General features: G+C 40.5%; 1 protein-coding gene across 1 annotated transcript in view; it reads right to left on the bottom strand.

Moving 5' to 3' along the window:
* Window positions 1–13,773, bottom strand: part of ETFDH (electron transfer flavoprotein dehydrogenase) — a 1,111,536-nt gene that overhangs the window by 853,319 nt on the left and 244,444 nt on the right. Inside the window, exon 4 of the mRNA XM_044062047.1 lies at window positions 5,583–5,664. Coding sequence (XP_043917982.1) covers window positions 5,583–5,664 — 82 coding nt within the window. The remainder of the gene's footprint in view (window positions 1–5,582; window positions 5,665–13,773) is intronic.

The raw sequence follows: 13,773 nt of genomic DNA, 5'->3' as shown, positions 1-13,773 counted from the left end.
TCCTAATCCTGTCCACCCTCGTCACATCCAGTGCAAATCTTCACATCTTTAACTTTGCCACATCCAGCTCTGACTCCTGCCTTTTTGTCAATGCCACCGTCTCCAACCCATATAACATAGCTGGTCTCACTACCCTCTTGTAGATCTTCCCTTTCACCCTTACTGGTACTTGTCTGTAACAAATCACTCCTGACACTCTTCTCCACCTAATCCATCCTGCCTCTACTCTCCTCTTCACCTCTCTTCCACACTCACCATTACTCTGAAATGCTGATCCCAAGTATTTAAACTCATACACCTTCGCCAGCTCTACTCCCTGCATCCTCACCATTCCTCTATCCTCCCTCTCATTCACACACATATATTCTGCCTTAGTCTTGCTGACCTTCATTCCTCTTCTCTCTAGAACATATCTCCACATCTCCAGGGTCTCCTCCACCTGTTCCCTATTCTCACTACAGATCACAATGTCATCTGCAAACATCATAGTCCACGGGGACTCTTGTCTAATCTCGTCTGTCAACCTGTCCATCACCATTGCAAATAAGAAAGGGCTCAGAGCTGATCCTTGATGCAATCCCACCTCCACCTTAAATGTATCCGTCACTCCTACTGCAGACCTCACTGCTGTCACACTACCCTTGTACATATCCTGTACCACTCTTATATACTTTTCTGACACTCTCGACTTCCTCATACAATACCACAACTCCTCTCCAGGCACCCTGTCATATGCTTTCTCTAAGTCGACAAAGACACAATGCAACTCCTTCTGACCTTCTCTGTACTTCTCCATCAACACTCTCAGAGCAAACATCGAATCTGTAGTGCTCTTTCCTGGCATGAAACCCTACTGCTGATCACTAATCATCACCTCCCTTCTTAACCTAGCTTCAACTACTCTTTCCCATAACTTCATGCTGTGACTGATCAATTTAATCCCTCTGTAGTTACTACAGCTCTGCACATCACCCTTATTCTTAAAAATCGGTACCAAAACACTTTTTCTCCATTCCTCAGGTATCCTCTCACTTTCCAAGATTTAATTAAACAATCTAGTTAAAAACTCCACTGCCATTTCACCGAAACACCTCCATGCTTCCACAGGTATGTCATCTGGACCAACAGCCTTTCCATTCTTCATCCTCTTCATAGCTATCCTTACTTCCTCCTTGTTAATCCGCTGCACTTTATGATTCACTATTAGCACATCATCCAACCTTCTTTCCCTCTCATTCTCTTCATTCATCAGCCCTTCAAAGTACTCTTTCCATCTACTCAACACACTCTCCTCACTTGTGAGTATGTTTCCCTCATTATCCCTTATCACCCTTACCTGCTGCACATTTTTACTAGCTCGGTCCCTCTTGTCTAACCAATCGGGACAGGTCCTTTTCTCCCTCCTTAGTGTCCTAACTTTCATACAACTCTTCATCCGCCTTATCCTTCGCCACCTCTCTCTTTGCCATGCACCTCATCTCCTTATACGCCTGTCTACTTTCTTCATCTCTCGGACAATTCCACTTCTTCGTCATCCTCTTTCTCTGTATACTCTCCTGTACTTCTTCATTCCACCACCAGGTCTCCTTGTCCTCCTTCCTCTTTCCAGATGTCACACCAAGCACCTTTCTAGCCATCTCCCATACTAGCCCTGCTGTAGTTACCCAGCTATTTGGTAACTCTTCACTGCCACCCAGTGCCTGTCTTAACTCTTCCCTGAACTGCACCTCACAATTAGCCTTTTTCAATTTCCACCATTTGATCTTTGGTGCTGCCCTCACACTCCTCCTCCTCTTCTTAATCACCAATGTCATCCTAAAAACCACTATCCTATGCTGCCTAACTACACTTTCCCCTGCCACCACTTTACAGTCTCCAATCTCCTTCAGACTGGCCCTTCTACATAAGATATAATCCACCTGTGTGTATCTCCCTCCAATCTTGTATGTCACCTTATACTCCTCCCTCTTGTTAAAATACGTATTCACCACAGCCATGTCCATCCTTTTCGCAAAATCCACTACCATCTGACCTTCTGCATTCCTTTGCTTAACACCATACTTACCCATCACTTCCTCATCCCCTCTGTTCCCTTCACCAACATGCCCATTGAAATCTGCTCCATCCCCTCTGTTCCCTTCACCAACATGCCCATTGAAATCTGCTCCAATCACCACTCTCTCACCCTTGGGTACAGTCATCACCACTTCATCCAACTCACTCCAAAATTATTCTTTCTCATCCATCGCACACCCAACTTGTGGAACATATGCACTAACAACATTCATCATTACACCATCAATTTCCAGCTTCATAAACATCACTCTATCTGACACACTTTTCACCTCCAAAACACTCTTAGCATACTGTTCCTTCAGGACAACCCCTACGCCATTTCTCCTCCCATCCACACCATGATAAACAATTTGAACCCGCCTCCGATACACCTAGCCTTGCTCCCCTTCCATCTGGTCTCTTGCACACACAATATACCAACCTTCCTTCTGTCCATCATATCAGCTAGCTCTCCCCCTATACCAGTCATACTGCCAACATTCAAAGTTCCGACCCTCACTACCACAGTCCTAGTCTTTACCTGCCTACGGGCATGCCTTCCCCCTCTTCTCCTCCTTCGGCCAACAGTAGCCCAATTTCTGCCAGCAACCTGTTGGCTAACAGTACTGGTGGCAGTCGTTGTTAACCTGGCCCTCGACCGATCCGGTATGTATATCTGTACTGTTGTCCGCATGTATGATTTGGCAACATTTTACGTCGGATGCCCTTCCTGACACAACCCTCCCCATTTATCCGGGCTTGGGACCAGCACAAAGAAATGCACTGGCTTGTGCATCCCCAGTGGCAACATATAAACTATAAACTGGAATTGATGCAGAGAGTTTACAGTCATGTAGAAGAAAACTCAATTATGGCAACAGAACAAAAGGAGAATAAAAGAAAGTCATATGAAATAAAGGGTCATTTGTTGTTAAATAAAGTCATAGTGGAGAACTGTAAAAAAGGGGAAGAATCCAAGTATGGTGTGGATTAACTACAAAATGCATTTGACAGTATTCCACATTTGTGGATAAAAGAGTGCTTACAAATGTATAAGATACACCCTACACTGACAAACTATATCACAGCAACCATACAACAGTGGCAAACCACTGCAGTTAAGCCATGATAAAGGACAAATTATTGTTCCAGGGATAAAATACAAAGGGGGATATTCCAGGTTGAGACTCTGTCAGCATTAATCTTTTGCCTTGCCCTTAACCCATTAACCTGTCTGCTTAACAGATCAGGTCATGGCTATAATCTGACTCTCAGAAAACAACAAAGTGTAAAGACTTCTCATCTTCTCTTAGTTGATGATTTAAAACTGTAGAGCTCATCAGATGAGGAACTGAAAGCACAACTGCAAGTAGTCAAAACATTTTCAAATGATATATGAATGTCATTTGGTCTTGATAAATGTGCAAAAGCAACCTTTAAAGCAGGAGAGCTGCAGCACCAAGAAAACATCAGTTTGGGACAAGAATGTAATATAAAAGAACTTGAGCAAGAAGGAATGTATAAATATTTGGGAACTGATGAAGGATCAACAATAAAACATGAACAAATGTGAATAAAACTTAGTAAGGAATATTTTAGAAGACAAATTAATCCTGAAAACAGTGTTGACATCTTGGAACAAAATTCAAGCTATAAACCAGTTTGCTCTTCCTGTCCTAACTTACAGTTTTGGAGTGATTGACTGGCCTCAAAAGGTGTTGGATAGATTAGAGAGGAAAACAAGACGGATGCTTCATTCTCATCAAATGATTTATAAAAATCAGTGCATACCAAGATTATATATTCCTAGTTCTGAAGGGGGTATGCACCTCCTTGAAACTGATTACATGTATAGATCTGCAATCATGAGACTGTAAACATATCGGCTGACCTTACAAGACCCAAAGACAGTGAAAGTTTTGAAACATGAGGAGACTAAATCTAAGATGACTTCCCTTCTTGGTCTAGCAGAAGTATATTGGCGTCAAGCAGGAATGGGAATCAAACCAAAAGCAGATAAAAATCAGGCATCAACTGAATTTGCCAAAAAAAAAAAAAAAAAAAAAAAAAAAAAAACCAAAAAAAAGAAAATGTGGAAAATGCATAAATATAGTTGCAAGTACAGAATACTCCTGGAAAAAGACTCCTGTTGATCAGGATTGAATACAGGAATGGTTAAGGAAAGGTGAATTCAAACCAAAAGGATGAAAGGTTAATATTGGAAGCCCAAGATAGTGGTTTACAAAGTCCATTGAACATATGGGAGAAACATACAAATGTAGGTTTTGTAAAACAGAATTGGAAACAGTCGCACATCTTGTTACTGGCTGTGATATACTAATGGCGGGTTCCTATCAGAACATCGAAAAATCAAAACCTTGAATGCTCGTATGAGCGAAAATGCAGGTAATTGAAATCGATATTGTGAGATCACAGTACAGTGAAGATCGGAAGATTTGCCCTTTCCTCACTGTAGTGTGATCTTGGAGTTGGAATATATTTTTAAGGGGGGGGGGTGTGGGGGAATAGCAATTTCGATTATCTGTGTTTTCGCTCATCCAAGCATTCGAGATTTTGATATTTCGTTGTTTTAATATAGACCTACTAATGGCAGAAAGACTGTATACTGAAAGGCACAATATTGTGGCAAGACTGCATACATACTTTTACACGCCAAGCAGACTCCAAAGACATTTTCAAGTAAATAGCAAATGCTGGAGGTGTAATAGGAAAGAAACAGGTCCCAGGGAACATATGTTCTTGGACTGAAATGAGCAGAGTACTCTGTCAGGAATACTGGGTGAGCAAATGAGTTTAACTAAGGAATTTTTTTTTTTTTTTGAGCTGGCTAAAGGATCTGAATTGCCTAGACACAGTAAGGCCTTGTTAAATTAAATTCTAGTGGCTGACAAAAAATACTAGAAAGTTGAAATCAAAATCTAAACCAACCATACTTGAAGTAGTGAGCATTATGACATAGATAAAAGAACAGGAAGTGGAATTTTTAGAAATGGGTAGGGGTAAATTACATAGCAAAAATGGAAATTGCTGGAATAATGCATGCAGAAAAATGTTTTGGAGGAGGAATGAGGTTTAGGAGAAGGCAGGAACTGAATAATTTATGTAATGTTTTGATTACGTGATATATAATAACAGATGTGATGTAAAACATTTATAAATATGAACTTATTAAGATGGTTTGATTACTTTTATATAAATGTTAAGTTTGTCTATGTTACAAGTGATAGTTCAATAAATGTGTTTAAAAAATAAGTTAAACAGTTTAAAACAGCATTTGACCAGGGAAGATTCAGATGGTTAACAAAATTAAATGAACAACCGTTTTAGGATTCACCTGCTGTGCAGTCTGCACTTGACCATCTGACAGTTATGTACACTTGTTTTCCTTCTGATTCATTAGCTTATTAAGAAGACTAGCATTCTAAGTCACAAAATATCTTTTGCTATTTATATTCAAAAGTTTTTGTAAACTATCTCTATTCATCTTCAATATTTTTATACTATACCTGGTAGCACTGGTACGGGGATCTGATACTTCTTTGTTAGGATTCCAAATTTATCTTCTGTTACTGGAGTGTGAAGAGGTGCCTGTTAAAAGAGACAATTTATACAGTTCTCACATATATTCTTGCAGCATTCAGTTCACATACACTTATGAAGTCAAAATAGCAAAGTAGCATAGCTTGAATGGATTTTGAGTCAAAGCTGTAGTCTGAACCTGCTGCAAAAAACTGTAATTAACACATGCATATTGATGGTTGGCATAATGGTTACTAATTAAGGTGTTTACCTTGTAGTCGCAAGGTATCATGGTTTGAATCTCATCTTTAGAAAACATGGATAGGCTTAAAAAGGCCACCTCAGATCATTAATCTAGTAATCACTTACAGACCTGACTAAACAGCAAGCATTCAACAAATGTCTGGTAAACAATCTGCACTTTTTTGCCACTTACAATTTATCCCAGTTGTAGCTGTTCAGTTTTCAGTCTCTGATTCTTGGAACTTGTGCCACAAAACTGAAAAGTTAAAATATATATACTACTGCAAGCAAATAATACATAAATATGTAATTAAGAATAAGGGTGATGTGCAGAGCTGTAGTAACTACAGAGGGATTAAATTGTTCAGTCACAGCATGAAGTTATGGGAAAGAGTAGTGGAAGCTAGGTTAAGAAGGGACGTGATGATTAGTGATCAGCAGTATGGTTTCATGCTGGGAAAGAGCACTACAGATGCGATGTTTGCTCTGAGAGTGTTGATGGAGAAGTGCAGAGAAGGTCAGAAGGAGTTGCATTGTGTTTTTTTAGACTTAGAGAAAGCATATGACAGGGTGCCTAGAGAGGAGTTATGGTATTGTATGAGGAAGTCAGGAGTGTCAGAGAAGTATTTAAGAGTGGTACAGGATATGTACAAGGGTAGTGTGACAGTGATGAGGTCTGCAGTGGGAGTGACAGATGCGTTTACGGTGGAGGTGGGGTTACATCAAGGATCAGCTCTGAGCCCTTTCTTATTTTAAATGGTGATGTACAGGTTGACAGACGAGATCAGACAGGAGTCCCCGTGGACTATGATGTCTGCAGATGACACTGTGATCTGTAGTGAGAGTAGGGAACAGGTGGAAGAGACCCTGGAGAGATGGAGATATGCTCTAGAGAGAAGAGGAATGAAGGTCAGCAGGACTAAGACAGAATATATGTGTGTGAATGAGAGGGAGGATAGAGGAATGGTGAGGATGCAAGGAGTACAGGTGGCAAAGGTGCACGAGTTTAAATACTTGGGATCAATAATTTAGAGTAACAGTGAGTGTGGAAGAGAGGTGAAGAAGAGAGTACAGGCAGGATGGAGTGGGTGGAGAAGAGTGTCATGAGTGACAGACGAGTACCAGTAAGAGTGAAAGGGAAGGTCTACAAGAGGCTAGGGAGACTAGCTATGTTATATGGGTTGGAGACAGTGGCATTGACAAAAAGGCAGGAGTGTGAGCTGGATGTGGCAGAGTTAAAGATGTTAAGATTTGAACTGGGTGTGACAAGGGTGGACAGGATTAGGAATAAGTATATTAGAGGGTCAGCCCAGGTTGGAAGGTTTGGAGACAAAGCCAGAGAGGCAAGATTACGTTGGTTTGGACATGTGCTAAGGAGGGATGCCGAGTATATTGGGAAAAAGATGCTAAGGATGAAGCTACCAGGTAAAAGGAAAAGAGGATGGCCTAAGATAAGGTTTATGGATGTGGTGAGAGAGGACATGCAGGTGGTTGGTGTGACAGAGCAAGATGCAGAGGAGAGGAAGAAATGGAAACAGATGATCCACTGTGGCGACCCCTAACGGGAACAGCCGAAAGAAGATGATGATGACTGCAAGCAAATAATACAAGTGAGTATCCCACACATCTGGTAAATCATATCTGTTAAATGAATAATCCCCAAACAGTGTTCATGCTTACATTAGTTTTTTTTTCTCTAAATCTAGTCTGCATATTGTTAATAAAAATGATTTAAGTGAGAAGAGTGTGATGTTTACTTGCTGTGTTTTGAACCAGCATATGTCCCATTGACACTACTGTCTGTTACACATGGCACTGCAGCATCTATTACTGCAGTAAACAAAATGACAAAGCCAGACTCAACTCTTCATATTAAAGGTGGGAGAGTTTAAACAGGCTTTCTCTCAGTCCCGCCAGGTCATGAGATTTATCCAATAGCTTACTTATCTACTCTTATTGTCCCACACATACCTCTACTGGGAGGCAGGTAGGCATTCTTGTAAGGGGCAACAGCCCTCAAGCCCATCCATTTTTCACCCAGGCAGCCTTATCACCTCACTCATTCTGCCAGAAAAGTGAGAGCTGGGTAGTAGCGAGCAGAGCAAGTCACTATGCTGATACCGTGAAATTCCATAACTGCGATCCCTGTGGGCAGCTTGCAGATCCTGCAACCTGCTGCTCAGAGGGAGACATGCTGTGCTGCCAAACATACTTCTCTGGTACAGTGTTATACCACCAAGACAGCAAAGGCCTGAAGGGCTCCTTCAGTGGGCTATCACCTACTCACCAGTAAGTGCCAACACAGTGGTGAATTGAGAAAAAACAGCAGTTTTCTGTAGAATGTCACCAAGCACAATAGATTCCACCACAGTTAAAAACGAAGTGCAAAACACAATTTACTAACGCAATTCCAAAATCAAGGCGTTTTCGTCCTATAGCTGGACTTCATCAGATAATCTCTTACATCATGTTTTGTTTTACTATCTATAAATTAAAGTTTTTTTAGAGAAATTGGATATATTTATGTGATTAAATGAAATGTATTTTAATATTAATGAGCTTTTAGAAGTAAGCTGATTTGTTTATTTGAATTAATTGATATTTTTTGATTGGAAAATGGAAATGAAGGAAGTATATAATGGATGCTAATAAATGATGTAAGAGATTATCTGATGAAGTCCAGCTATAGGATGAAAACGCCTTGATTTTGGAATTGCGTTAATAAATTGTCTTTTGCACTTCGTTTTTAACTGTGGTGGAATCTATTGTGCTTGGTGACATTCTACAGAAAACTGCCGTTTTTTCTTGGTTGCTGTTGAAACTTGGTTTTTGGTTTTGGTCGTTTTTGTAGTGGTGAACTGAGCTACTTTCCCTCCCTCCCCCAGGACGAGTGTCAACTGCTCACTCTTATCCTCCCTGCCCGACCCCTCCAGTACTCAATTCACCAAATGAACATGGTTTAGCTACACTATAACACCTGGACTCAGATCTAGGATACAGCAGCAAGCATATCTCACAAAACTGCAGCAGCAATCCAAGCTCTGCTCTTGGAAAGAATATCCAGCTTATAACACTGCTAGAATGGGTAGATGTCTGTCAATACAGCCTCCACACATATACTATAAGAAGAAACATTCCTAACAAAGGTAGCAGTGGTGACTCTGTCCTTCATAACCACACTTTAATGTGACATCATGGGGTATGTCTGAACACTAGTCTGCCCTCTTCTCCTGGCACCGAGGAAACAAAGAGCTGACCCATTTGTCTGAAGTCTTTAGGTCTCTCAGTCTAACACCTCAGTTGCCAAAGCACATCCATCAGGTTTAAGAATTTCTCTCCCTATTTCTGTGGATTAATACAGAAAACTGGAAGTTAAATGGGTACTTATGTATTATTAAACCATGCTCCACACAACTCCCTTCTGACATCTTCCCATCTCATCCGATGTTATCCAGGGCACAATTTACTGCAGTCTAAAAGCAACCATATGAAGACCAAACTACAGTACACCAAATGCAATCACTTCAATCAGTAGAAACAGGCCATGTGGTTCCCCCCATCAGAATCCAGTACACCAGTAATCATGAATGCCTATACTCGACCTAACATTAATCTTAATTTTAAAAACAATTAAAATTAACAAGCATTAGGAACTATCTACTCTTCTTTACTTTGAAGACCTGTTTTGAAGACCCAATAGCATTTGCAAAATAATAATAAAAATATAAGAGACATTGAAAACCGCCATTTCTCTGACCCTCCCCCACTTTTTTTAACATACAGTGGCAGATCTGATGAACCTTATGTGAAAGCACTGCTCGAATAAGGGCACTAAATTCAACAGTTAAAGAAATCCTAATCCCTTCAAGCTACACGCTCTAGGGACCTAAACCTTGTCACCACAATAACAATAAACAGAACATGCCAGAGGGATAGATTCCTGTCCCAGAGACTTCCCATACTCTGGAATAAACTACCTATCTATATCAAACAAAGCTCCTCATTAGCACTCTTCAAGAAAAATCTTGATGACTGGATGGGAAATAGGAAATTCACCCCGGGGATCACTTCTGTGGCTCTGCTCGACAGTGGCACAGGAAAATAATTTTCTTGGGTGGCAAAAGCCAGGGCACCTTTTTGGCTGGGCTTGTATAGGTCCTACGGCCGATAGCCTAGTACCTACCTATGAAGTAGTTATCTGATGTTTTACTACAACTTTGGAATATTTCTATGTACTTTTTTCTATTTTTTACAGTGTGTTTTTACATAGTCAATTATGATAAATGAATAAGTGAATAAAATGCAAGTGTATTTGGCAATGACGTGGTTGCAATAATGGTGATAACGTGGTTGCAATAATATACGCAAGTACTGTTAAATAGTTTGGTTACAACCAACTCAGACTACCCTGGGTATAAAAGAGTGATTAGTTTTAAGGGCCAGCCTATCCCTATGGAATATTGTGCATGGATCTTTACATACGATCACAGGAGGTTACTAGGCTAATGGCCCCAGGAGCTTACAACCCTAGCCAAGTTCAACCTGAGTTCCCAAGGGTGTCTGGTTCAAGCAGACACTAAAATCAGCACCTAACTGGCCCTGTCCAAGAGGGACACTGGTGGAACCCCAGGAGTGAATTTCCCATTACCCATCCAATCATCCAAACTGTGCTTAAATGGGGCCAATGAGGGGCTTTGTTTAGCATAAATAGAACGTTTGTTCCAAAGGTGGGGACACCTCTGTGAAACAAATCTGTCTCTCCAGCAAGTTCTGCTTGATGTCACATACCAGGTTAAGGTCCTTTAAGCGAGTGACGCATGTGCCATTCGACTTGTGAATGTGTAACATTTCCATTAAAGATGGGTCAGAGATTGCTTTATATGCAAGGCACGGGTCACCTCTAAGCAGTATGTATGACACAGAGTAAAGTGACAATGACTTCAGTCTGTCTGCATAAGACAGATCTTGAAAACCCGGAATTTTCTTTGTAAGGAACCTTTGTGATCTCTCCAATTGCTGCAGGTGTTTGGAACGGAACATACTAAAGGGAGAGTTGTACTCTGTTATTTGCTGATAAGGGTAGAAAGGGTCATAACCTTTTTTTCTGGAGGCAATGGCCTTGCTTATGAGATGAGCATCATAAAATGTCCTTCTTACCAGTGTGGAGACATGGTGATCTAAGTTAAGGTTGCTGTCAACCTGTGTGCTCAGATCTGTCACCACTGAGTGTGTGCTAGGGTATTGCTACTGATGTGGTAGTTTGCAGGAACATCACCCTTGCTGAAGGGGATGATAATGTATTTATTTGCATTAGGGTTTAAGACGATGACTTTGGCACCAGTCATTAGTCTGCGTAAGACCTTCTTGCAGCATGTTGAAATCGGTAGGAGTTTCAATGATCACTCCCAGTTTGCAGTCATCAGCAAACTTTATCAGCCACAGTCCTTTAGCTTTAGCCTGTACTTCGGAGAAGTAGATTCTGAACAACAGGGAACCCAGAGCCAATCCCTGGGAACATCACTGGTTACGGGTCTGCTGGAGGTGGTAGAGTCCCCTATTTTTGACCATATAAGTTCCATCAGTGAGCCAGTTTGCATACCACCTGACAATATATGGGTTGTTAGTTAAGGGTGTGCACACTTATGCAACCAGCTTATTGTATGTTTTTTTATTTTTTTATACTTTGTCCCCTGAAAGATTTGTTTGTTTTTCAATTGAATTGTACAGGTTATAGGTCACATTAAAGGTAGGAAAAGCTTTGAAATGTTTTATTGTGGTCTCATTTTTTTTATATCACAAAAACCTGGCATTTTAACAGGGGTGTGTACACTTTTTATATCCAGTGTATATTACAGAATCACGTAGTAGCATACTTAAGTTAGGAAGAAAGTGCTCAAAGACCGCACAGAAGGAGGTAAATCAGGATACCAAGCAAGAAGGCCAGAGAAATAATGAGGGGTATATACAGCACATGATATAGTCATAAGAAAAATTCTGTTGAGAGCTGAGAAAAGCAGACATTCAAAATGCAAAATAGGCTTATAGCAACTTCAATTTATTTATTTTTTTATATATTTTCTTTTACGTTTATTTACTGGGAAAGTCCGACTGGACACAGGTCCATTTTCAGCAGAGGCCCAGGGAGAAAAGCTCCAGTTACAGACATATCAGTATTTACAGACAAATCAGCATTTACAAGCACTCAAGTGAATACATAAAGTTAAAGCTACAATGATTACATGCAGATAATGACTACAGTTAATAACAATCGAACAACTGGTAGCTAACATGACAGTTTGAGAATAACAGTAAGTACAAGTTGAGAGTAAAATTCTATTGGAGGAGACGTTCATTGAGTAAATACACTGTGAGATGATACAAACGTTAACTTGTATGGCTGAAGATAGTTATTAGTGTGAGCTGCTAATCCTACACAATGATTAGCAGCAGTTTTAACAGGAGGTGGTTACCCATGAGAGTTGCAAGAACAAAACCAGGTGTTCATGAAGGGTGACTTTAAAAGCTATTTGAATTGTGTATTAGTCCAGATGGAGGTCACTGGGGTTGGTGGTTTATTCTCTTAGAGAAGACAGACTTTCCAGCATCATTATTAGCTTTGGTAGAATTTAGAAGGTTTTGCTTACTGAAGCGTAGAGTTCTAGTAGTGTCATATGGTTGTACTAGATTTTGGAAAGCAAGGATTTTTTCACGTTGATGGAATATCTTGTGTGCAAATTGTAGCAACCGAGGAAGTTCAAGCCAGTTTAGCAGTTTTAGAGATGTACAGTGATGAGTCCTATATGGGGCCACAGTTGCAAACCTGGTGATTTTATTTTAGCAAGATTCCAGTTTATCTTAAGTCAGTTTTGTGGAGATTGGTTAGAAATGGGGAGGTATACAGGACGGTAGATAAGGGGTGTGTTCGAGATATGGTAGCTTTTGTGCAATTAGTAAGAAATTGCTTCTTCCGATACAGGAGGCCAAATTTCTTGCGAACCTTCTTGATTTTTTGAGCTATGTGCATGTCAAATTTTAGGCTACTGTCAATTTCGACTCAAGTAGTTTAGTGTGGGTTGTTGGGATGATTACTGTTTTATTTTTGGACAAGATATTAAGAGTGGTGTGGTGAGGAGAGTCTTGTTTGGTTAAACAGAAGGAGTTTTGTTTTGCTGGAGTTAAGAATGAGATGGGCATTAGTAAGCTATGTTTCGACAGAGAGAAAGGAGTCTTGGGTTATGGTGTGAAGGTCTTGTAGTGTAGGGGCTGCACAAATTAGGATGCAGTCGTTAGTGTATTGCACTACAGACATGTTAGGTGTGGAGACAGTGAGCTGGTTAGTGAATAGAGAACATAGTAGTGGCCCAAGGATGGAGCCCTGAGGACCCCCTAAGGCAACTAGAAGAAGAAGAAGAAGGAGGAAAGTTGGTGTTGGCAGTGGACTTCCTGCAGTCTACCCGATAGGTAGCTTTGGTACCATGTGCTAGTGGAAGAACTAAGGTTTAGAGTGGAGAGAATATTGATAAGTTTATTGTGGTTTACCACATCAATGACAGAAGGCATGGTAGAAGGGGAGGAAAAAGAAAGGCACAAAAGACGGAAATGGAAAGGGACTTGAAAATTTAGTCATTTTTGGCAGGCAAGTAGGCTAGGAGAAATATGATTGAAAGGCAAAAACGAATTACACAGAATAATGAATGAAAACAAAATGGAGTACTGTAAGAGATGGAGAAGAAAGTAAGTACAAAAAGAAACTGAAAGGGAAGAGGGAAACATGTCAGCAGTGAAGTGGGAGTACTGGAAAGGGGCGGAATAAGAAGAATGATATAAAGACAAAAGGGGAATGCTTAGTCACCATGCTGTGGGCACACTTAGGATAAAGAAGAAGGTATGGTACTATCAGGAAAAAGGCATGGGAAGAAAATGCACAAACATTAA

The sequence above is a fragment of the Protopterus annectens genome, chromosome 2.part1 (genome assembly GCF_019279795.1).
Source record: "Protopterus annectens isolate FY-2018-M chromosome 2.part1, PAN1.0, whole genome shotgun sequence".
NCBI lineage: Eukaryota > Metazoa > Chordata > Ceratodontiformes > Protopteridae > Protopterus > Protopterus annectens.
This window is presented reverse-complemented; position numbering and strand designations above follow the sequence as displayed.